We start from the raw sequence: 26,190 nt of genomic DNA on the forward strand, positions 1-26,190 counted from the left end.
GAGCACCAAACACCAAATTTCTTTGTAATAAAAAAACATTTCCAAGAAAACTCAAGACTTGTGCTTACATGCAAGCAAAATGTCCGTTCTATATTACAACACCATCACATATCTTAGGGCTACTACAAGCAGCCATAACCCGCCCCACCAGACCTTTTGTTACCATGTCTTAATAACAAAAATCTGACCTACAGATAATTTACGACTCTGTGCAATGATTAACTAAGTGACACCACATATCATGATGGTCCATGCAACTCGTCCCAGTCGGCACAATCTTAGTTTGAGAAACAATCCTCATCTTTTATTGCTCCCTGGACCATTAAAGTGCTGAAAAACAAGCAGAAAAGCCTGAATCATAGTAAAAAACCACCAAAAAATGCACACAAGGTGATCCATCATGACAATCACTTGTCAAGCCCTCCTTAATCTAAGATTCTAGCTATACATGTGCCGACTCCAAAGTAAACAGAGCCAAAAACATCAAATAGAAGCTCCAAGATTGAGTCAAACCTCAGACTTTACATAGTCCACAAACTCCCTTAGTTGCTCTTTCATTTGCTCTGTTTTTTGCGCACCTGACAAACAAAAGTCCGGTTTCATCAGAAGCTCCAACATGTTCATTCACATTGCTCAGCTTCTTGAAACTACTTCTCCAGCCTTGACTTCATGGGCAGATTAATGCTTTTAAACAGAAATTAGAGAAACCCCCAACTCAAACCAAAAATTCTCTTCACATGTCCATTTTACACATCCACCAACATTCCTCAGACAAAACACCCACTCATTACATCCAACCACAAGCTCCAGTCCAAGATTAAAAATTTTGATACTGCAACAAAGACACTTAAAGATGGACAATATATGGCCAAGAGTATAATTTCAACTGTGTTCAAACTCTTATAATGTATGCTTGATGCTTAAACAGATGAAGCCCTCGGCAACACTTCCATACTGTACAGTATGATCAGGGAGAGATCAGCACTTACCATACCCTACAGTATGATCAGGGAGAGATTCAGGTCATTGGACGACAATAGCTAACTGCAAAGTTCGACATCAACTCTCGTCTGCTCAGCTCTATGGAAATTGAGAGAATCTGAATATTGCAAGCATACATTCTCAGGTCAGGATTGGCAGCAAAGCTCTTTGCTGAGATGTTTAAACCTACCTATGATGTCCCTTCCAGCCAGTTCCTTTCCTTGAGTTGGCAGGTCCTTGGCAAATTTTGTGCCACTGCCCTACAACAAACCCAGCCAAGGGCCAAAATAGGCCATCTCCCTCTCCTTTGTTTGTCCTCCTCTAATTAGGTGCAATGCAAAGTATTTTCATAGTTCAAAAAATATCAAACTTGATAATGAGATTGGGGTGATATGCGTACAGTGACACATCAGAGTAGACTAGTCACCCATGAAGATTTAACAAGTAGAGCTTGGGATGGAAATGAAAAGGAGGAGAAGACATGAAATACGTAGTCCTTGGACCTCCAGTAAAAAGATGAAGAAGTTGATGATAAAAGAAATGAGAAAGGTGGTTAGATGCTGTCTTTGAACCTTTTCTACTCTAAGACTGCATTATTGTTTGATTTCGCCCTTCCTATTTTTTCCCGGGAAAAAAGATCCTTCTATTAGTTAGCAGAAAACAGCCACGAAGGGCTAAATACAACCACGAAGGGCTAGATACAAACTCACCTCCATGTGCGGGGTGAGGATCAAAAAATCAAGGGGGGGAGAAAGATGCTCTTCTCCTCTAGCTGGCTGCTCTATGAGGAGAAGGCTATCTCATTCAGGGGGGGGGGAGGGAATTACCACACAGGTGGTCTGTAGTGCCAAGTGGGCTCACCACCTCTATCTATGAGAAAAGGGCTAGGCCGCAAGAGCCTCAAGAAGGCTTCCCGCCACTTCCGCATGCAGTCAAAGCCACCCTACAACTTCCTGCAATGGCCGCGGAGGGTATGAATGATATCAAGCCAAATGCTCCTGATGGACTTTGCAGGCGGAGTGTGGGTGCCTTCGATGGCTTCGCTGCATCTAGCTCTCCAGATGTGCCAGGGCCCAGGCTGCAATGCTGCTACAAATCTCCCATCAATGGCACGAACTCGGAGTCCAACGATCAATAGATGGGGCTGGGACTGGTACTGCCTAAATGTGAAGGTGAGAGACCTGAAGGGCTAGCCCCCCACCTTCCTCCTTGTAGGCCATGAAAAGCTCAGCCTCAATGGCCCAAGTGATAGTGCCCCATGAAATGATGCAGGTCGAGGTCCTGTCCATCGTGAAAATGCGGAGAAACCGCTGCCAAACCTACTGATCCTTCAGGCAATCCCAAAGACAATGCCACTAAGACTCCTGAGGGTGGCCGTACCTTGGAAAAGCAGCTGGTCAACCGCCAATGGCCAACCACATGCCAACCGCCAAACTAATTGTTGTGAGAGGCTCTGTGACTGCCAGTGTGCTGCTGTTGCCGGGGTGCCCTCGACCTCGGGCATCTAAATCCTGTGGCCTAGCCGTGCGGTGTATGTAGGAACGGGGTACCCAGTGTCTCCTCCTTGTCAGCAGGATCATGCCAAGTCCACTCCCCCGGTCCCACTGGAGGTCCGTGAGGGGCCATCTCTCCCAAATCCATAAAAGCCAAAGTCTCTCCTTGGCCAGCGGCGGGGGGTTGATGTGCCACTCATGTGCCTGAAATCCGATCACCCTCACCCTCTATAAGGTGCAGCCACTAAAGTCATCCAAAGGGGGCTCTGATCTCTCTAATCTGCCATGGGGTCCAATAGAAAAAGTGAGCAAAGCACAACTCTCATCTGCGCCATGAATTGCCAAGAGAATATCATGCCTAGTAAACACACTGCGGGGGGGGGGGGGGGGGGGAGGGGGGTCGGGTTTGGGAGGGGTTAGCCACTCCTGAGGAATTGCACTGTTGATGTTGAGGCTGAGTTTGTCTCTACCCCGGATCCCAACCATGTCTCTCTCCTGAACCTCGGAAGGATTGAAGGGCAACAGATAAAGAACTAGTTTTGAACCAGATACAAGAGTTAGTGCAGCTATTGTGGGCAGGGAATACCTTGTGGAGGAACCAGGTGGCTATCGGTCAGCTCATGCTTCTATCGGCTGCAACTAAGGGGGGATTTTTTGTCCAAGGACCTGGCCGACAGGAGGTCGGCCAATCCATGAGGTTTTCCAAAGCCTATATAAGGCACATTGGGCTCATTGTTTAGATCACTCACTCCTTTAGGGAGTAGGGTCATTAGACTAGACTTACTAGATGTTTTCCACCTTTTGAAGCAGCCAAAGGCTTGCCATGATGTACCCCTTTTTTTACTATATGAATATACTGAAACTCAGCTATCTCTCTCTCTTCTCTCCATCTCTTGCTTGCGTTTTGCATCACGTTGTTCCAATAAGGTGTTTAGGGCTGAAAGAAGACTCCCAGAGCTTCCGCATGTGACATTGGTATCAGAGCATCAGGCTCAACAAGGCTAAACACTGATTCGATCCCAGATGAAGGTGCACAGTCCAAGGAGAGTAACACAAGACATGGAAGAAGTTCCTAGGAGGTTGGTTGGTGGTGTTCCACAAGACCCAAGGGGAATAGCAGTCCTGTGAGTCGGGTGCAACTTGGGGCATACCAGGATAGGCTTTCAAGCAACGGTTCCAAGGGAGGATGATCCTCCAAGGGATGGAGTGAGAGTGCCAGACTCAATACTTAGGAATAGAAGACCACAGAAAGTGTTGAAGGGCAGGGCACGAAGGGAGATGGGACAAGATGGAACAAATGCATAGATCTTCATCAGATTTGGAGTGGATTTGGAGACTGGGCAGGGTTTTCAGCCAAAAGGTTGCAAGGAAGGGAAGGATGGTAGGTTTGGAAGTCCATGTGAATGCTCATTCCCAAGGCTATTTCCTTGAAGGGCAAGGATAAAGAATTAGTTTTGAGCCAGATATAGAGCTGGTGCAGCTAGTGTGGGTAGGGAATACCTTGTGGAGGAACCAGGTGGCTGTCGGCCAGCTCATACTTCTGTTGGCTATAGCTAAGGAAGATTTATTGTCCAAGGACTTGGCCGACAACAGGTCGGCCAGTCCATGAGGTTTTCCAAAGCCTATATACGGCACATTGGGATCATTGTGTAGATCACTCACTCCTTTAGGGAGTAGGGTCATTAGACTAGACTTACTAGGTGTTTACCACCTTTTGAGAGGCAGCCAAAGACTTGCCATGATGTACACCTTTTTGTGCTATATGAATATACTGAAACTCAGCTCTCTCTCTCTCTCTTCTCTCCATCTCTTTCTTACGTTTTGCATGAGGTTGTTCCATGAAGGTGTTTAGGGCTGAAAGAAGACTCCCAGAGCTTCCACGTGTGACACCAATCTCCAAGGAACTTGGCAGGTCCTATGCTCAACGCTCCCCATGATACATGGGGTCAAGCCCCTAGCATGTGGTCACTAGGTAAATGGATTAGGGGATTCTAGATTAGGGGCTGCTCAAGATGCTCTTCCAAGGCTACCGGAATTGACTGCTAGAGGGCCGGTTTGAGGTGATCCCAAGCTCAGAGTAGGCTGGCTGCAAATCTGTCATCAAAAGTTAGGCTAAAGCCGCCAGCCCACATCTCTATGAAGATCCATCTAGTGCTCTGCGGCTAAGGGCCCCCTAGGTTCAGAGTACGGGCTGAAATCCGGACCAAGAGGAAGTCCTTCCAAGGCTCACCACCTGGGAGAAGTCCTCTAATAATCAACTTGCCCACTAGGGCGTGTGTCATGTGCACAGTGTGTATCTATCGTGTGCTATACGCACACAAGACTAGCTTCGAGGTTTGGGGAAGCTTGGAGCTAGGCATGCAGATTGGCGAGCTAAGTTAGGGATAGACTAACATGCGGGCACCCAAATATGGACGAGCGGGCGCCCAAGTGTGGACGCCCGATGACCGGCCAAGAGCCTATAAAAGGGTGGCCAAGGTTAGTCATTAGTCATATAGAGTCTCGCGTGATTTGTGAGAGCTCTATGGTCTGGAGCCTGGATCTAGTGCAGACGTGCACCTGCTTCATGCAGCCGAGGCCGGCAGCAGTCTCGAGGTCCGCGAGGGTAGCTTCGTGGCGGTATGGGACGTCACGAGGTAGAGATTGGTCGATACGTCCATCTAGTTAGCTCAGCTCGTGGCTCGGTGGGGACAGCCAAGTCTGTGGGCTTGCCCACGGCTGCCGTGGTTGGGAGGTGAGTCAGGCCTGCACCCCCTTCTTGTTTGTTTGTTTTGTTTGCAGGTTTCGAGTCTCGTATCAGGAACGTTCTACGAGGAGATCCTTTGGGGATTTGATAGCGGTATCAGAGCATGCCTCGTGAATGAGCAAGTCTACATTGTTGTAGAAGCACCAAAGATGTCCAATCTCGAGCCTATGCACTCTTCCCAATGGAATGAGAAGGGGATGCAAAGTTGTGGCTGAGAGAGGGGTTGTTTGGGACTGTTCTAGACTGAGTATGAATGCTGTGAATGAATCATAGCAGCCAGGTAGTACGGGACGGGACGTATAATACGGCAAAGTATAATACGCGTATTATACGTCTTTTTCACGGGGCCAAAATAAAAAACGCCGTTTTTTTTAAAATAAAAAACACTAGTTTAATTACATTTGGTCGAGACATGTCACATACATGTTACAAGTTGAAACTTGAAGTGTTGAACTTTAAGACTCAAGACTGGAGTTATAACTTATGAACTTATGAACGTTTAAACTTTAAACTTTAATTTTGAAAGACAAGGAGAGACTTGAGTTATGAATAATTATCATGCTTAAAGAGATTAGAGAATACAAGATAATCATGAAATGTACTGAGTACTCATGAATCTAAAATCACAAAATGGGAATCTTGAATCCTGAATCCTAACATAAATAAGGACGAAGCCGCAAGTGGCCCGCAACATAATAACAATGAACATATGTCATACATAAAAATGAGCCACTAGTCTGTAGATACTGGAATGTGGCATACAAAATGTGACTCATGAGTCATTCATCAGAGTCAAGACTCGGACTCTGAGCTAGAATCATCCCCACCATGGTCAAGGTCATGCTCATCCTCCTCACTAACACTCCAATCACTAATGCTGGCCTCTCCCTCTGGCTCGGGCTCTGCCTCTGCCCATGCCTCTGCCTCTGTCCCTGCCTCTGTCTCAAGGTCCCTGCCCCTGGCTCTGCCTCTGCCCCTGCCTCTGCCTCTATCCCTGCCTCTGCCCCTGCCTATGGTGCCGGTCCTCCTGAAACCGGCCTCTGATAGAAAACCAGAGTGCGGTAGGAGCAATCACCCGTCCACTTGTAGTCTAGATGAGAAACAAAACACAGATTGGGGCTAGAGTGCCCAAATCTGAAAACACAGCGACACCTGTTGGCCCCAAAGCTTGGCGCCCCTTGCGGTATTTCTTTATTCAATTAAAATAATATGTATGGCTGAGTACAACACAAAGACCAGCCAAGAGTTTACACCTGTAAGTCCAATCTGACGGCCCACAAATCCTTCTCAGCACAGAGGATCTATGCACACAGATCTGTGTCCTCAAGTAACACACTGTGCCTCCCTCTGATCAGCCAAGATCACAAAGCAGGCCAGCCATGGGCATACATCTGGCATAACTCAAGAGCATGATACATCTTCTCAGCTCAAACATACATGTGCTGTCCAATCTCTGTCTTAATCCCTTGTCAATCTGCCATACCCCTCCTCTCACAAGGAGCCAGATAACACATATCTGCAACAGACATCAAGCAGTAGAAAGAGAGATGGATGAACAGAAACAGAGCTTACCAAGTTCAGCTCGTGAAACAACACTGGAGGAAGCAACAGCACCAATCTGTGCTTGCAGGCACTTGAATCCACAACCCTGCTTCACACGTGTGCTTGCACTTGCCTGTATCCTCCTCCTGATGCTCACTCCTATGCTGTCCTTGAAAATACAGATCTGAAAATCAGCACTGTACCCGTCTGTACCGCCTCGGGATACGTGCCAAGAGTTGTACTTGCATAAACAGCCTGCTGTCCACTTCTCTACCAACCTGAATCAGAGCAAACAGTCTGTCCAGCACCTGTTTGCACCACCTGCAGCAGCCTGCAGCAGATGTACTTGCTGTACCTGGCTGTCCGTACACTGTACGGCAGCCGTACAGTGTTGTACTGGCTGTTGTACCTGCTGGTACAGTCTATTCAGACCTGTGCGCAGAGTATTCGAGCAGCAGTACCTGTGCGCAGCCAGCAACAGAGGAGAAAGAGAGAAAGAGCTTGCACAGTTCTGGCCGTACAGTGCTGTACGGCTGATTTCCTCAGAAAAACAGCAACAATCCACAGCAAAACAGCAGCCGCCTCCTTCTTCCTGTGCTTTTCCACGCTAGGATTCAAGCACATGAAAGAAAGTCCTCTTTTGCTACACGATTCCCCAAAAAGGGAAGAGAGAGAGAGAAGAGAGAGAAAACTCCTCCCCAATTTAATCCCTAGGGCCCCAACTTTAATAAGTTCCTAGGGCCACTAAGGCCTAGGGGCAAACTCCAATAAACATTAAAAATTAATGTTTCTAGTTCCCCCCTTCACACCTAGGGATGTCCACACATCTTAAACACTGTCCGGGCACCCCCCATGTGAATCATAAAATATTCCGACTCTGCAACCACCATGCCCACACTTGTCCTGCTCCATTTTCACAGGGCCATGACATACCGCCCTCTTGAAAAATGGCAAGCGTCCTCGATTGCATTCTGGTGATGCATCAAAATATCCAAAGTGAAATATACAATATGGCAAGATCAGCGTCCCAATCTCTCTGAGCCATACACATGTATCAACATTCACTGCAAACCAATGGCATAGTAATAGTCCAAGTTGTATACCACTGTGAACCATACATATCCACAAAAATCTCCATGTGACTAGTACACATATATCATAGAAGTCCCATAAACAGATGTACTGTCAGCCTCAGTACCTTCGGGTGAGAGAAAATCTGCACCAAGCGACCTCTAGATGTCATCTGAGCTTGTCTGTATCAAGGGAGTGGAGGTGCTACCCCCCTCTTGAGCATCAGGTAATGCTCCAGACCCATGCTCTGCTGAACCTGAATGAGCCACAATAAGAGTCGGCTCTAACTCAAAGGCATCGAGATAAAGCTGCAAAACCTGAGGTGAATCTGGTAAGTCACCTTCCTCCATCCACTTCGCATCCATCGGTGAATAGTTCTTGAACTTCACAAGATAGCGACGGGAAACTTTACCTCGTACCTTCCTTTCTTTATGTGCCAGTATCTACTCTGGAATCAGAACCTCATCAAGTTCCTCAACTTCCAGCTGAGCCTCATCTGATACATCCTCAGGCACATCCCCACGGAAAGGTCTAAGAAGACTCACGTGAAAAGCATTGTGAATCCTCCAGTGATCTGGTAACTTCAAACGATAGGTTACCTCACCAATCTTTTCCAAAACCTGAAAAGGCCCATAATATCGCATACTCAACTTAGGGAATAAGCGCTCTTTACCCTTCATCTTCTTGAGTCTAGCCTTTTCAAAACGCAAAAGAACCCAATCACCCAATGCAAACTGTAAATCACGTCTGTGACGGTCTGCGGCTTTCTTTTGCTTCTGCTGAGTTTTCTGGAGGGCACACTTAACTCTCCGATAAGCTTCATCCAAGCTCTCCACATATTGATCAGCCTCAAAGATCTTATCCTTTGTATGCAAAATGGGTGGTACCTTCTTCCCTCCTTCTACAATCTCAAAAGGCGCTTTGCCTGTCGAGCTATGTACAGTGTTGTTATATGCAAACTCCACCAAAGGAAGATACTTTTCCCATTGTTGCTTGTGCTCTGACACATAACACTTGAGAAGATCCAACACTGTAGAGTTAGCCTCTTCTGACTGACCATCTGTCTGTGGATGAAATGACGATGAAAACTTGAGAGTTGTACCCATGTTGTCAAATAACCCTCTCCAAAACAAACTCGTCATCCGTGGATCACGGTCACTAATGATAGACGTAGGCAAGCCATGATACTTGAAGATGTTCGCCATGAACAACTTCACCATATGATCCACTTTAATTGTCTTCCTCACGGGAATGAAATGAGCCTGCTTACTGAACCTGCATATGATAGTCCAGATGCCATCATTTCCCGTTTGTGTCCGTGGAAGATCAAATACAAAATCCATGGCAATGCTCTCCCAAGGTCTATCCGGAATAGGTAAAGGCTGTAATAACCCTGGTGTCTTCTGACGGTCAAACTTTACCTTCTGACATACGATGCATTGCCTCACAAAGGCATCAACATCTCTTCTCAAGGTTGGCCAATAAAAGAAAGTCTCCACTGCTTTGACCGTGGCGTCAATCCCTCTATGACCTGCATGCGGTGGAGCATGACTTTCAATCATAACCTTGAGTCGCAATGGCCTGGTAACACACAGTCTGCCATGCATCAATAAAAACCCATCCCTGAGAGTGTAATGCTCATGCCGCTGACCCTCAGACATCTGATCATACAACTTTTCAAAATCCTCATCATGGGCATACTGCTCTTTCATTTCATCAAGCTCATGATGATAAGCAAGTGAAACTGCAGAGACCTGTGGCTTGCGTGACAAAGCATCTGCCACTACATTCTTTTTGCCTTCCACATGCACAATCTGGAAGTGAAACATTGACAAAAAGTTTGCCCAACGCATATGCTTCTCTGAAAGCTTAGTCTGCGTGAGGAAATATCGCAAGGTCTGATGATCTGTCTGTACAGTGAAATCAGCCCCAAGCAAGTAGTGTTTCCATGTAGAAAGAGCGTGAATTACAGCCAACATCTCTTTCTCATACACCTGTAAATGCTTCTCGGCATCTTGCAAAACTCTACTCTCATAGGCTATCACATGTCCCTCTTGCATGAGAACTGCACCAATGCTACTTCCACATGCATCACACTGGACAACAAAAGCCTTTCGGAGGTCCGGTAACACCAATACTGGGTCCGAAGTAAGCTTTTCTTTGAGCTTTTTGAATGCTGTAATTTCCCGATCAGCCCATCTAAACGGAGTTGCTTTCTTCGTCAAAGCATGAAGAGGCGAAGCAATTTCAGCAAAGTGCCGTATGTGACGCCTGTAATAGGAACACAATCCTAGAAAGCTGCGTACATCATGCACGGTCCTCAAAGCTGGCCAATTAAGTATTGCTTCTACCTTGGCTGGATCCATACGGACTCCATGACCAGACACAATATGCCCCAAGAAATGTATCTCCTGCAAGAAAAACTCACTCTTCTTGCCATTAACCACCAATCTATGGTTTCTGCGTTCTGCAAACACAATGGCCAAATGCCTTCTATGCTCTTCCTCAGTTCGTGAATGCACAATCATATCATCAAAGAATGTGCCCACAAACTCTCTATGAGGCCTGAAAATCCTGTCCATCATTCTGTTAAATGTGGCAGGCGCATTCGTTAAACCAAAGGGCATAACCAAGAACTCATACAACCCAAACGTGGTTCGGAATGCTGTCTTATGCACATCCTCGGGTCTAATGCGTATCTGATGATACCCGCTTTTCAAGTCAATACGACTAAAAACTGTGGAGCCCTGTAAGCGGTCCAAGATGTCATCGATCCTCGGTATGGGGAATCGATTCTTGATGGTATTCTTATTCAGCGCCCTGTAATCAATACACATGCGCCAAGAACCATCCTTCTTCTGCACTAAGAGCACAGGTGAGCAAAAGGGTGATGAGCTAGGCTGAATCAACCCCTTATTCAATAGCTCCTGCACCAGACTCATAATCTCTTCCTGTTGGGCTGCACTAACACGATACGGCGGTCTATTCGGTGGAGTACTACCAGGAATCAGATCTATGGCATGATCTTCTGGCCTCTCAGGAGGTAATTCTCCTGGCAATGACTCGGAAAAACAGTCTTGAAACCCACTTAAGAAATCAGCCCTGTCCTTATCTAACATTGACAAATTAGACTTAGACTCATCATCCTGTGCATCCTTTACATAAATCAAGTACGCGGAAAGATGCTTTTTCATTACTGATGAAATCGCCGAAGCGGATACAATAGGAACAGATTCCCCTTTGAGTTTTACATCCAATACATGCTCTTTCCCTCTATGAGTCAGAGTAATTTTCCTATTGTAAGTATCCACCACCGCATGTACCCTGTGGCACCATGGCATCCCCAACAAAACATCACAGCCATCCAAAGGCATGATGAAGAACTCCTCGCTGTCCACATAACCCTGCAAATGAAGCCGAAGCTTCCCAATGATAGGAGTAACGGGTTCTGCATACCCTGGACAAGCCATATTTGCCTCATGTAACGGCCCCATCTCCTCTGCGCGAATCCCCAATCGGCTAGCCAAATCTGGTGAAATGAAGTTGGCTCTAGCACCTGTGTCAAAGAAGATCAAAGCATTCTGATCTCTCACTTTGCCCCATGCCCTGCACAACTCTGTAGCTTCACCACTTAGCTGCTCCCCCACAAGATCAGGAACTAAGCCTGCAGAAGGCTTTGGTTTCTTTGGCTTGGGCTCTCCTTTATTGTCAGGGTCCTTTTTGGACGTTCTCTTGGGACAATTGAATGACATATGCCCCTCTTCAGTACAGTAAAAACACTTTTGAGCATCTCTCAAAGCCTGTCTTTCCTCAGAAGTCCTCTTGGGCATTGGCAACTTCTTATACTTTGTCTCTGTAGACACTTTAGCATCACGAGAAGCATGCCCAAATTTTTCAGCTTTCTTGCCCAATTTCTTACTGCCTTTAAACCCAGATGAACCACCTGTGAGTAACGCATTAGCTGTCATAGCATTTTCAATCATCTGTGACATATTCGTTACTCGTCTTTATACAATAATCTCGTACCTCTTTGGGCAGCCCACAACAATACTTCTCTACCTGCTCAGATAATGACACGGCACGATAAGAAGTCACTGGGAGTAGAGCTTCCCAAAACTTCTTGTTATAATCCTCCAAACTATCACACTTTGAAGCATCCAGCTTGTGCCATGCTGTCATAACATCCACCTCAAATGTAGATGTGAGCCATACGGAAGAGAAAACCTGTTTGAATTGGACCCATGTGGTGGGTGCTATGCCCTGCAAAAGAAGAGTAGACCACCACTGCAAAGCATTGCCCTTGAGAAAAGTGGCAGCTTTCCTCACCTTTGAGGACTCTGTGTAATTCCCACCAGAAAAAGCAGCATCAAACTGCTGTAAAAAGGTAAGTGCCTTCAATTTATCCTTGGCCCCACTGAAAGTGTCAAACTTCACTGCACCTCCCCCTTCCTTGTAATCCTTCGCCTTTCCCATAGGCGTTAGATTATCATATGGAAGTGGTTTCGTGAGATTGCTGCCCCCAACATTCATACCCATCATTGGGTCAACATTTCCCATTCCCATGCCAGGCATACCATACATTCCACTATGCATACCTGGCTGCATGCCACCAAACATATTGCCTTGCATCCCAGGTTGCATGCCTCCAAACACATTTCCTTGCATACCGGACTGCATACCACCATACATATTCCCCTGCATGCCAGGCTGAAAATTGGCTCCAAAAGGCCCATACATACCCATGCCTCCCTGAGGATAACCCCCAGTCATGGATTGAAACACCGAGCCACCACCAAAGTACCCTGGATGCATGTTCTGCTGAGGAATAGGTGGCTGTCCATAGAAGGAACTCTGTGGGTTAGCACCAAAAGCATGCTGCATGTTCGGAAACTGGGCAGGAGATGGATCCTGTGGAGTGGTACCACTATGACCTTGAGAAAGATTCTTTAAACGAACCTTCTTCTTCTTTTTCTGGGGCTCTGTGCGGGGCTCTGAGCGAGATCTCAAAAATTCAGCAAATCTCTCACTCTGTGTGAGCTGCATAAAAGTATCCATAACACTAGCCAAGCGATCTTTGAACCGAGCATCATCATCCTCTTTACCATGCACATCTTCTGGCTGTGTTACATCCTCATAAGGCTCAACATCTGCAGCCTGTTCTCCTGCAAAAATATCCTCAGATACTTCTCTTTCAGAAGAAGTCTCTTGCTCTTCTTCTTCATGATAGAAGTACTCTTCCTCTGTATCAGACATGATTGCTGAATTTTCAGCGATGGCTTTCTCCAAAACAACCACGAGCTCACCCCCTTCAGAAAGTTGATGATTGGTCCCGGCAACGGAACCTTGAAACCGGCCTCTGATAGAAAACCAGAGTGCGGTAGGAGCAATCACCCGTCCACTTGTAGTCTAGATGAGAAACAAAACACAGATTGGGGCTAGAGTGCCCAAATCTGAAAACACAGCGACACCTGTTGGCCCCAAAGCTTGGCGCCCCTTGCGGTATTTCTTTATTCAATTAAAATAATATGTATGGCTGAGTACAACACAAAGACCAGCCAAGAGTTTACACCTGTAAGTCCAATCTGACGGCCCACAAATCCTTCTCAGCACAGAGGATCTATGCACACAGATCTGTGTCCTCAAGCAACACACTGTGCCTCCCTCTGATCAGCCAAGATCACAAAGCAGGCCAGCCATGGGCATACATCTGGCATAACTCAAGAGCATGATACATCTTCTCAGCTCAAACATACATGTGCTGTCCAATCTCTGTCTTAATCCCTTGTCAATCTGCCATACCCCTCCTCTCACAAGGAGCCAGATAACACATATCTGCAACAGACATCAAGCAGTAGAAAGAGAGATGGATGAACAGAAACAGAGCTTACCAAGTTCAGCTCGTGAAACAACACTGGAGGAAGCAACAGCACCAATCTGTGCTTGCAGGCACTTGAATCCACAACCCTGCTTCACACGTGTGCTTGCACTTGCCTGTATCCTCCTCCTGATGCTCACTCCTATGCTGTCCTTGAAAATACAGATCTGAAAATCAGCACTGTACCCGTCTGTACCGCCTCGGGATACGTGCCAAGAGTTGTACTTGCATAAACAGCCTGCTGTCCACTTCTCTACCAACCTGAATCAGAGCAAACAGTCTGTCCAGCACCTGTTTGCACCACCTGCAGCAGCCTGCAGCAGATGTACTTGCTGTACCTGGCTGTCCGTACACTGTACGGCAGCCGTACAGTGTTGTACTGGCTGTTGTACCTGCTGGTACAGTCTATTCAGACCTGTGCGCAGAGTATCCCAGCAGCAGTACCTGTGCGCAGCCAGCAACAGAGGAGAAAGAGAGAAAGAGCTTGCACAGTTCTGGCCGTACAGTGCTGTACGGCTGATTTCCTCAGAAAAACAGCAACAATCCACAGCAAAACAGCAGCCGCCTCCTTCTTCCTGTGCTTTTCCACGCTAGGATTCAAGCGCATGAAAGAAAGTCCTCTTTTGCTACACGATTCCCCAAAAAGAGAAGAGAGAGAGAGAAGAGAGAGAAAACTCCTCCCCAATTTAATCCCTAGGGCCCCAACTTTAATAAGTTCCTAGGGCCACTAAGGCCTAGGGGCAAACTCCAATAAACATTAAAAATTAATGTTTCTAGTTCCCCCCTTCACACCTAGGGATGTCCACACATCTTAAACACTGTCCGGGCACCCCCCATGTGAATCATAAAATATTCCGACTCTGCAACCACCATGCCCACACTTGTCCTGCTCCATTTTCACAGGGCCATGACACCTCCTGCGAGTCTGATGTGCAAAAGAGGCTCTCTCTGCTGCAAGGAAAGCCCACACTTCATCTTCTTCGTCACGAGGGTGCACTAGCTCCTCCATGCGAATCTCAACCTTGAAAGTGTCGGGATTGATCTCATTGATTGCTTTCATTTTTTCCCTCTTTCGAAGAAGCTTCAGATTGGAATTGACAAAGACAAGACGCTTTAATTGTGCAGGCAACAAGCAATTTCTTTTCTTTGTGTGTATGGCCGCAAACAAGCTCCAATTTCTCTCACAAGCGCCGGAGGAGCAATCTTGTGAGAGAACCCTCATAGCAATGCGCTGTAGCTCGGCACAGTCACCACCATACTTCTCCCACCAACTGACAGGTTTAAGCTGGGCATCTCGAAGACTAGCTCGTGGTGAGCCAAAATCAACATCATGCATGTCGCGAAACCGAAGAAGCTGGGTCTCGAGAAGATCTTGCGTTATTGGGTCTCTCTCCACTTTGGTGGTGTACTCTCTCCATCCCACATTTAGCTCGCGATCATGTCTCTGAGCATCTTGTCTCCAAAGTGGATGCAAGATGTGGCTAACAGCATGAATTGGACGATGAAACCAATCCCATCGTGTTTGCCATATCTCCTTGATTTCATCCATCCTTTTGACATAGAAGTTTAGAACAAAAGACAATAAATTAGAATCTAGAATACATTATAAGAAAAAAGACTCAAGAGTCAAAAGCAAAGAACGACTTACATCCTACAACTTGCAAGTAGCATACCTATTATCATCAAAGCATTGAAGGCCGTGCCCACCTTCTCCATGAACTCGTAGATGAGGCCCATGGTGCATCCCTCCGAGTCGCTAAGGCGTAGTGCTGCGATCAATGGCTCCATGAATGCTACAATGCACTCCGCATCATGCCAAAAGACTGCCTCATAGATGAGATCCTCAAATCTTTTGCCCTTTTCGGTGCGGCTACCATCCCATGAAATCCATCTGTCATCCGTAATCATACGCCGCAAACCACGTCGACATTTTACCAATTTTTGGAGGACAATGAAGAGGTAGGCAAAGCGGGTACTTGAAGGCTTTGCGAGCTCCGTCTCACAATTTGCCCGATAGATACCAAGAGCTCGTTGCTTTCTTGTCACATAGTTTACCATAAACTCAGCCTTCTTCACCACATCCGCCACCCATGGTATGGCTCCCACATCTTCAATTAGAAGATCAATCGAATGCGAAGCACAAGGAACCCAACTGATTTGTGGATAGTCTCTCTCCACTAGTGCGCCGGCAGCCTTGCAATTGGATGCATTATCTATGACTACCGCAACCACATTCTCGCTTCCCACTTGTTCTATTGCTGTCTTTAGATGCCCATAGATAAATTCAGCTGTATGTGCCTCCCCAGAGCCATCTATGACAGTCAAGAACATGGTGCCGAGACAACAAGAGACAAGGATATTTAAGAGAGGGCGGCGTTTGGTGTCCGACCACCCGTCACACATAATAGTACACCCATACCTTGCCCATGCCGCCCGTATTGGTGCTAGCTCCTTCTCAATGTCCATGACCTCTGCCTTCAATTCTTTGGTGCGAAGAACCTCATATGATGGAGGCTTGAATGTGGGCCCCGCATCCGCCACCGCACTAAGCATGTGTAGAAAAGCCGGCTTGCGAGCATGGTCAAAGGGCACATTGCACTCGAAGAAGTATTGCCGAACTCTTCGTCTTGCATTCTCATGCTTGATTTTGGCCCAACTTTGTTGAAGAGACTTCTTTGGCACATTTGGAGGTGGAGGGCTTGGGGTGAAAGATGGATGTGCACCACCGCTATGTGGATGAAAAGAGGCTAGAGCTCGAGAAGAACCGGCAACTGATGATGCGGGAACATTCTGTTGTGGTGAAGTCTGGGAGGAATCTATGATGGAAGGTGCCGTACCTTGAACCTCAACTCGGGCTCTCTTTCTGGCACGAACAACACTTGGATCTTCACCCAATTTCTGAATGACATCATCGGGAATGTCGCTGGGACACACATCAACTCCCTGGCCAGTAATGTGGAGAAGGTGAGCTCTAACACGTGGTGCACTGCCGGTGTAGACAATGTTGCAATGCTTGCACCGCCAATTTTTGTTGGCCTTGTTCTCGATCACTTCATCCCATACTGCTAATTTCTTTCTCCCCATGTTGTGTCTCACACGAGTGCCGCCGCCTGCGTAGCCTGTAGGTAGTAATAAGTATGCATGTGTGAGTGTGTGTGTAGATAGTATGTAATATGTATTGAGACGAGAAAGAGAGAGAGAGAGAGAGAGAGAGAGAGAGAGAGAGAGTTATGTTGCTGCCTTGGGGGCCTGAGCAAGGGTGGGTGGGAAAAGGGAGGCGAACACAGGTGGGAGAGTACAGCGGCCAGCACAGCGAACGGCGAACGAAGCGACAGAGGGGGGAGCGGCGAGCAGGGGCGAACGACCCCCTGCGAGCGGAGATGAATGAATGAGAGAGAAATGAAATGAAATGAAATGTTATATTAACGTCTTCAAAAGGCCATAATGACCTATGAGACCAAAAGTTACATCATGGTGGATCTGATACAATGTCTGGATAAAAAACCCCAGAAAATGAAAAATAAAGATGATACTACTGGCACCTAGAAAATGAAACTGGAACTGGAAGGTACACTATGGAGGTACCTCCATCTCATAATATGTGCCGCATCGGACACTGGCGGATCTCCTCAATATCCTCTGTGGTCAGCACCCTGACTGGGTGTCTCGCATGCCTCGCAAGAATAATCCGAATCTGCCGCTGCAACCTCCGTCTATGCTGGGATGCCCTCCTCCGTAGTCGTGGGCGTCTGGACCACCCAAGCTCAATCGCACGATCAATCAGTGTACCCCTGGTGTGGGCGGTATCCATGTCCTGCTGCTGCTGTGGTCCATCTGGCGCAGTGATGGCGGGACTAAAGAAGTCTGTAATGTGCCTCTGAGTCTGGCTCTCTGTGCGCCTAAGCAGGCTATCTCTATGTCTCCGCAGCTCAAGCAAGAACAATCCCAAACACCTCTGGTCCTGGTACCCCATGACTCTGGAAAGAGAGAGAGAGAGAGAGAGAGAGAGACGTACCGGGTACCATACCGGAGAAAGGGGGGCGGCAGCAAGGAAGCGAACGTGAACTTGGGCGTGCAGGTTCGGGAAGCAGCAGAGCGCACCAGAGCGCACGCGGATCACAAAAAAGCCCAGGCATAACGTTAAACGTTAGCCTGGCAAATTTTTTAATTAAAAAAAAAACCTCACGTTTTTTTTCAAAAGGACGTTTTTTATCCAAAAAAACGTCCCGTCGAGTATTTTTTATAAAATACGCGTTTTATAGCTGCTATGGAATGAATATGAATGCTTCGTTTTACCTTCACCAAGTGGCTGGAGCAAACGATGAGATGATGAATGCTGATAACTGTATGGATGCAAAAAACACTAGATGAACTGTTGGCTGAATGCTGAACTGATGCGTTTTGCTGATGAAGAAGTGCTGAATGCTCATGCGTTTGAGGCGCCTATGGCTATAGGAGACAAACGCTGAGGGCTAGTGGCTGAAACTGCAATCGCTTCGCTCCTTGTGCTAAAGATGCCAAGCGCTTGAATGCTCAATGCTGATTGATGATTGAATGAATGGCTGAATATGCAAGTGATCTATTTATATGGGGCAAAGAAGCCAGTCGGCTGGCTACAGAGCTGGCCGATTGCTCTTGTCCAGAATAAATTCATAAAATATGTATAAAACGCTGAAAATGATGGGAAAATTACCAGAAAATTCCTAGTAAATATCCTAATAAATACTAGATGATATCTGGGGTGTTTGCCATGGTCTAGATGCAATGGATGAATGATGTGCAATATGCAAAATGGTTTTTGATGCAAACCCTAAGGTTTCTACTGACTGCATATGCATGAATGCGTCTCTTTAAGTGGGTTAAGGGACTTGACTGACTGACTGACTTGTTATGGCTAAGAATGACCTACATAGCTCGTGCCTGACTTATCCTGGACTGAAGATTACAATGGGGTCACGGCGTACGACAAATATCATCCTGATTGGAACTAATACTGTACAATGTTGCACTGATGATGATGAGCCAGTTTGTCACCATGCACTACAACGCAGAGTGCATGTGACATTCCCTCCTGCTTAGCTTGGTGGCAGGTTCATGGCTTCCAAGTAGTCGGCCAACAACTGTGGGAGTACTCTTGAAAGAACTCCTCGTCTAGCCATACGGCTTCGTGGGTACCTCGATCTCGGAATTTCGTATAGAACTGACGTATCCGTCGACCGGAACCTTCTTCCAACGATGAAGAAGAATCTGCTCGGGCTCGATGACTTCTACTTCGTCTACCACGTCTGGTTGTTGTTCATCTGCAACATCAAACACTTCTCGTCCAACATATGGTTTTAGCCAAGAAACATATGGTTTTAGCCAAGAAACATGGAAAACATCATGCATCGTCCAACTGTTAGGCAATTTCAACTTCATGGAGACATCACTTAACTTTTAACTATTGGGAAAGGTCCAAAACTATGGAATGAAAGCTTGGGACAACGTTTACCCACTTGTTTCAATCTTTGTTTCATGATGCGCAGATAGACCCAATCCCCTTCCTTGAAGTGGACATCTCATCTTGACTTATTTGCCTGGCTGCTATAGGCTTCCTGTGCTTTGGTCAAGCGGTCCTTGACTGACTCAATGATCTCGAAAAATGCTTCCGTGGTTTTATTAGCCTCTAGAGATGGAGACACCAATCTCGTCAAAAGAGAAGAGAAACAGCGACCAAAGGTTGCTTCATATGGAGTCCGTCCGACACTGGATGAACTAGTGTCGTTCACGATAGCTTGGACCAATGGAACATAATGTTCCCATTTGGACTGATAGTCATGACGATATGACTTGAGAACATCAAAGGCCAACTGGTTATAAATTTCTGTTTAGCCGTCTGTCTGCGGATAGAATGCCTAGACAACTGCAACTTAGTTTCGAAGTTTTCAAATAATGCCCTCCATAAATGCGAGGTAATCTTGGAATCTCTATCTAATGTAATGGTGCTAGGCAAACCACAAATTGGGTACCAATGATTGAGAAACAGACGGGCTGCGTCCTCGACTGTGGTCGTATGCTTGCATGGGATGAGCATGCAGAATTTACTAAGGCGATCCACAATGGTGAAACACTGAGTGTTACGGGACCCGATGGATGCTGGTAGAGGCCCTACAAAGTCCATAGATATGTCGATGAAAGGTCCGTTGGGAATAGGCAAAGGTTGGAGTAAACCAGCCTTCTTTGTATGTGGAACCTTTTGACAAATCTTATAGACTTGAACATGTGAATATACATCACGCCTCATCTTTGGCCAATAAAAGGACCGTTCTAATTTCTCGAGGGTACTGTTGATACCCCTATGTCCTCCAACTAAGGAGTCATGGGCATCATGGAGAAGAGCTGCTCACTTTTCTCGAATGACACAAAGACTGTTCTTGTAGAACAACCAACCGTTCTGTACTGAATAGTGGCCAGGCTCAGAATTGAGAGCCAAACTGTACTGAGTACCAAACTCAGGGGAGTCAACATATTGGTCTTTCATGCTATCTAAGTCCTTCCCCGTGATTTCGAGAATGGTAGATTCTTGGATTGCCTGGATGCTGGCCTTTCGACTAAGAGCATTTGCTACTGGGTTATGCTTACCAGGGATGTATTCAATTATTCCTCGAAACTCTTGGAAGAGTTGACTCCACCTGGCCTGTCGATCACTGCTTCTTCTGCTCCCTTGCGGATAGCTCATCGGGCCTGGAGATGCGAAATCAATAGGATACCAAGAATGCTTCTATCCCCATGAATCATGACACGCTCAGGAAAACCTTTACAGATAGTAAAAGTGTCATGCCCCCAATTGGGAATAGGCTCATACTGACGGAACCACTAAATTCCTAAGATCATGTCACACCCCAACAGAGGCGAGACAATGAAATCTCGTTGGAATGAGGCCTTCTGAATATCAAAGGCAAATTGCTGTGCCTTCTGAGAAATGTGGGTGCGAAGACCAGGTGTAAACCCGTTCACATCCAGATGATATGGGACTAATGTGCAGCTCATTTTGTTAGCAAACTGGGGAGAGATGGCGTCCTCAGAACTACCCATATCAAAAAGAACTACAAACTGGCGGCCCTTGGCAAAGCCATAAGCTCGGATGGGGCTTTACTGTGCAACATCGCTCTCACCCTCCTGCTTAGCATCAAATACCACGAATGGCATAGGATGCATAGAAGGTAAAAGTTGAACCGCATTGGTGGTAGCAGGCGGGGCTGGGGAGGATGTGGCAACTGTGGCAGAAGGGGCTTTAGCGGCTTGTTCCACTTGCAATTTGTGGCAATCCTTCTTACCATGCCCTATGATGTGACAGAAAAAACATATTTTCTGACTGATACTTCTTTTGCTCCTCTAGAGGAAGATAACCTCCAGTAATGCCTACTTTAGCCTTATCATCAGGGGTTTTCTTAGGCTTAGATTCTTTATCTTTCTTACCCCCTGAACAAGAGCTATTACTGCCGTCCTTCTTAGCATTCTTTAGAAGATGCATTACCTTTCCCTGGCTGTGCAGCGGATTGCTGATGCTGGGGTTTGGTACTGGACTGGGATGACTTCTTGGGCTTGCCTCTGACACTCTGTTCATCTTCATTTCTTCATTCTGAGCGAGAGTCAAAGCCCGATCATATGTACTAGGTTCAAAGTTACGAATTGTGAACCGAATGTTAGGATCCAATCCACGAATGAATTGCTCCATCTTGGCCTGCGCAGATAGCCCTAACTGCTGTGCTAAAGTAATAACCTTGCCGGAAAACTGAAGCACTGGGGATCCGTTCTCTTTCAGCCCATAGAACTCATCTGCCAGATCGGTCATGTACTGGGGCGGGAGGAATCTGGTCTTCAGGTCATGGATAAAGGTATCCAAGCTAAAAGCTATGACACACGTGGTCTGGTCTGTATAAAGGTTAGACCAATGCTGCTACCAAGTGACTGCCTCACTAGTGAGATGGGGAGCCGCTACGTGGACTCTATCCTGAGGATCTGTGATCCTAGCTAATGGAAAATGAGCACTAAATTGATGAATAAACTGATTAACTGATAAATGATCACACTTACCATCATACTTCCTGAAATTTGATTGACCGCGAATGACGATAGTTGATGCTGCGGGCTGTTGGCTGGTGACACCTGAGGCGGAGAAAGAAGATGAGAGGTGCCGGTATCTAAGATGAATGGCCTCCTTTTCCCATTGGCGCTTTAGTAACATATGTTCTCGATCGAGCTCTCGTTGGTGCTCCCGAGCGGCGAGTTCAGCCTGACGCCGGTCTTCGTCGATCCTGCATTGGGCTTCCTCATAGTCTCGTCTTTCTACTTTTTCTTGTTGTTTTCTTAATTCTGCTTCTGCTTTTTCTTCTCTCCTTCAGGTCTCGTCTTCTCTTCTTTGTTGTTCCATCTGAAAGAAGAGGGAGATGTAGTTGGGGACTGCTGGAGGTGGAGGAGGACGTGTTGTTGTTGTTCCTGAAAAGGGGCGGGGCCTGTTCCCCGCTCAATGTGGTGTACTGTGCAAGATCCCTATTCCCTCTCTCTATATCTTTATCTCTTGGACATGTGGTTGAGTCTGTCGCGGCACGACACGCCCCGCTGGACTTAAAATCTACTCGAGTACGAACCAAATCATGGAATTTTTCATCACTGCCCACTAATTTCAGAGCGCCTTCATCGGCTCCAGTGCCACGTCATCATCTGGCCGTACGGTTGTACGGATCTGTACAGTCGTACACAACTGTACGGATTGAAAATTTAAAAACCCTATTAAAACTGCTTTTTGGAGGTTTTTATTGCCCGAAAACTATTAAAACAGGTTTTACATCAGTTTTTCTTGCCAAAAAGAGCTTTTCCATGGTTTTCTTCATCAACAAGGCTGTAGGAGTTGTGGAGATGATTCATGGGATGAGCGAGTGATGCTTGGACTTGGATATGAACTTGGACTTGGACCTAGACTTGGATTTGGATTTGGTACTAGCCCGGTGAGAGATACTTGTGGGTCATCCTCGTGGTGTGCTCGGCCAGAGATCTTGTGTCTCGACATCGACATCAACTTGGATATCCTACATCGACATATCTGTTTGTTTTGTATTCATTGATCGTATTAATCCTGGCTAGCATGCCCGTGGATTGTTCTTGAATAAATTCCGGAAAGGGGCCAGGTCCTGTTCCTCGCTCAGTGTGGTGTATTGTGCAAGATCCCTATTCCCTTCTCTCTCCCCCCTCTCTCTCTCTCTCTTATCATTATCTTTTGGGTACGTGGTTCAGTCTATCACACAGCACGCCCCTCTGGACTTACAATGGTAGCCACCAACTCCGAATCCCAGTGTCCCCGGGGCTGAACTCAAGGGAAAGGAGAAGATCATCGCACCACTCTCTGGCATGGATGGCCTGGAATGATGAAACACCACACAAATCCGAATGGGAGCCACTATCTCCTTGAAAATATCAATTCCTTCCATAGGAAGACACCAAAAGAAACTGTAATCCACTAGTAGCCCTAGGATCCTGGGGGCCACCTGGCAACTTTGGCGCGAGAGCCCTCACTGGGGAGGTGGCAATGGTCATCTCTACCGGCTCTGAGAAGCGATGAATCAAACGGCGAACGAAAGAGGACGGGGCAGGGGGGACTGTTGCGGAAAGAGTCGGCGGCACGAGGATTGAGGATGAGGATGGGGGCGGGGGGGTGGGGGGTTGGGGACCGAATCCTCCTGTACCCTGCCAGCCTGGCACGCTCGATGGCACCGCTCAGCTCTGCAAGTCTGCCGATGACCCGAGCACGGACCAACTGTCTACCACTCTCCTGCAGTAGGGCCATCCATGGTCGGGTCTTGGTGCTCTGCTAACTCTCCCAACCCCCTGATGATGATCTGAGCTCGGACCGGGGGGAACCACTGGAGGCGGTCTCCTCGACTGGAGACGAGGACAAGCTCTAGCGAGATGTCCCATCTGCCTGCATATGAAACATTGGCTTGAGAGGCTTGAGTACTGTACTCTCTGCAGGATGGGATCTCCCCGGAGGCAAGGAAGGGATATGACGTGAGGCACTGTCTCCAGCCAGGCTAAACAGATGCGAAGGGATGGAATCCCAGCCGCCCGTGCCAGGGCCGAAGTGGCAGTAGATTCCATCACTCTCCCGATCATCGGGAGAAGAGGAATGTATTCCTTCCTGAGGCCTCGAAAGCAGACTATAAGGGGGCAGCGCAAGAGAGGGGGGAGATGCAACCAAGGGCAGGGCGAGTGGAGGAGGGGGGCGCTGGCGGAAAGAAAAGGGAAGGGGGGGGGGGGGGGGGGGCGGCGGCGCACAGGCGAGGGCCTTGCCCTTCCTATACTAGCTTATTGGAAAGTAAACTGTAAAAAAAAAACTTGAAAGGGCATGCATCTCTGCACATGCTTTGATAAATGAGCATTTTCTTTACACTTAAACGAGAGGAAAGCCTTCAAATATGCACTCATTTTCAGTGGAAAAGAAACCAGTGGTAGCTGAAATAAACAGTCTGCTGCTTACTTTTCTGGCTGGCATCCTCAATTGCTTTCGCCGATCGCACAGCAAATCTCTGAAATGAAGGGCTGCCAAAAGCACAAGAACTTCAAGTTGTAAAGCTGGAAAAGCAGCCTGCATACTGAGATAACAAAATTCTACACATTCATAACCCTCCACTTGAAATTAGGGGGAAAATATATAATATTCTTCAAATATTGTAGCAAATCATCTGGCACATACACAAAAATATCCAATTGTCATAGCAAATCGTGCCACATACATGAAATTCTCCAAATATTGCAGCAAATTATGTGGCACATAGATAAACCTCTCATATTAGTAATGCAACTTCTGTGACCTGCATACAAAAATAGCCTAATCTACAATTTCTTTTTCAAAGCAACAGCCTAATTCACACATCAACGATTATATAGCATAGACTTCATCTCAACGATTGTTGGACAAAAATTACCATAATGAATAGCCTATTTTGCAGAAAATTACTCATAAGTCATGATTAAATCAATTTACCACTGTAAACATCAAGGTTTTTTGTAACCTATTCTACACATGAATGCTCGCAACCTAGCCTATCCTGCACAATAAACACTAGCCTATTCTGCACATGAAATCTAGAAGCTAGGGATATTATGTGGACAAACTAAACAATACTTAAATGGGCAAAATCTCTCTCTCTCTCTCTCTCTCTCTCTCTCTCCGCACAACAAAACCAGGAAACAATCATCAACATTTATGGTGAGATAAGTAATTGTTTACGTAATTGATTTCTTCAAGCATTTACCTGTTGGCGAGTCGATCTACGATCAATTCATTGGCGACATACTGCAGCACGCGATGGATGAAATTACGACCTGCCATGGGGAAGCCTCGATTTGATTCTCTCTCTTCTAGGGCTGCAATGTTTGTTACCATTTTAATTATGGCTACATAAATTTTGGTTTACTAAGTGTAATTTTTGAAGAGTAATTTGTGTGTGTGTGTGTGTGTTTTTCAAAAGAAACAAAAAAAAAAACCTTCCCAATCCTAATGATCCTATGAGAATCAATTTTTTTTTCAAAGAAGCTTCTAGCTTATTCCATGTGTATGCATGTCTTGACTCTGTTAACACCTACACTATGCCCTTGGTGCCCTAACAACACCTAAGCGCACAACAAAGCAACATGGTGTCACTAATCAACACACAGGTACATCAAAGCTGAGGTGACTGCAAGCATCAAATCTAGAGATGGACTCAAAGCACCTTCCATTTCTTAGGATGTATGATGATTGCACAATCCACTTGCATGCATAGGCTTCAAACCACTTCCACACGAGAACTTAGCTCAAGCAAGCACAATGTCTCAACTTTCATTAACTATCCTCTCATATTACGTAAGCTTCAACTCATATTAAAAAGATCGAGTATGCAACCCAATCAATCCAAAAGGAGCTCATTAAGGGAGATTATTTCTTCTCCGATTAGGGGGCTTCTAATGACTCTTTTGGGCTTAACCTTTAGACACACAAACTAATGCCTAGTGCCTGCCCTAGACCAATCACTAAATAGATTACATCAGAATGGTTGCCCCAAACCGATCTCGTCAAAATGGTTACCCTAGGGGAAATCCCTTAGTTCATAAATTCATCATCATTTTCAGTCGCACTTGAGACCATGTTTGTCAACCATCTTTAGGAAACCAAAATAAACAATTCCATATAATAAGATGTTTGCCTTTCTATAAAAAGAACAATAGTAATAATATGTAATAAACAATCCAAACTTCTTAATGGTGGCTAATAATTAAGATCTTGTCCTAGTACTCAAGCCATGTAGAGACAAATATGGGAACATTGGTATTCTCAAGCCAAATCCTAGGTCTTGGGAAATCACACAGACTTAAGTATAAATTAACCCCCCCCCGAAAGGATCAAGTCCTAGCCTATGGTGAATTATAGACTAACTACAAACAATTATTCCAATTTTGGTCATAAC

General features: G+C 46.3%; 2 protein-coding genes across 2 annotated transcripts; both read right to left on the reverse strand.

Annotated features, from left to right (window-relative positions):
* On the reverse strand, positions 1 to 25,161 carry LOC147604284 (UvrABC system C protein). Its single transcript, XM_086795260.1, has 4 exons — positions 25,000 to 25,161; positions 24,222 to 24,283; positions 514 to 578; positions 1 to 330 (listed from the first exon to the last, which is right to left on the reverse strand). Exons 1-4 carry the CDS (start codon positions 25,128 to 25,130, stop codon positions 298 to 300), a joined length of 291 nt encoding a protein of 96 aa, XP_086651386.1. The 5' UTR covers positions 25,131 to 25,161; the 3' UTR covers positions 1 to 297.
* On the reverse strand, positions 5,810 to 15,390 carry LOC147604285 (uncharacterized). The gene is made up of 2 exons (XM_086795501.1): positions 14,623 to 15,390; positions 5,810 to 6,244 (listed from the first exon to the last, which is right to left on the reverse strand). The coding sequence occupies exons 1-2, from the start codon at positions 15,255 to 15,257 to the stop codon at positions 6,013 to 6,015; spliced, it is 867 nt and encodes a 288-aa protein (XP_086651627.1). The 5' UTR covers positions 15,258 to 15,390; the 3' UTR covers positions 5,810 to 6,012.
* Positions 25,162 to 26,190: the final 1,029 nt, after the last annotated feature.

This window comes from Cibotium barometz, chromosome 62, assembly GCF_041138505.1.
Source record: "Cibotium barometz isolate CiBa-2024 chromosome 62, ASM4113850v1, whole genome shotgun sequence".
Taxonomy (NCBI): Eukaryota; Viridiplantae; Streptophyta; class Polypodiopsida; order Cyatheales; family Cibotiaceae; genus Cibotium; species Cibotium barometz.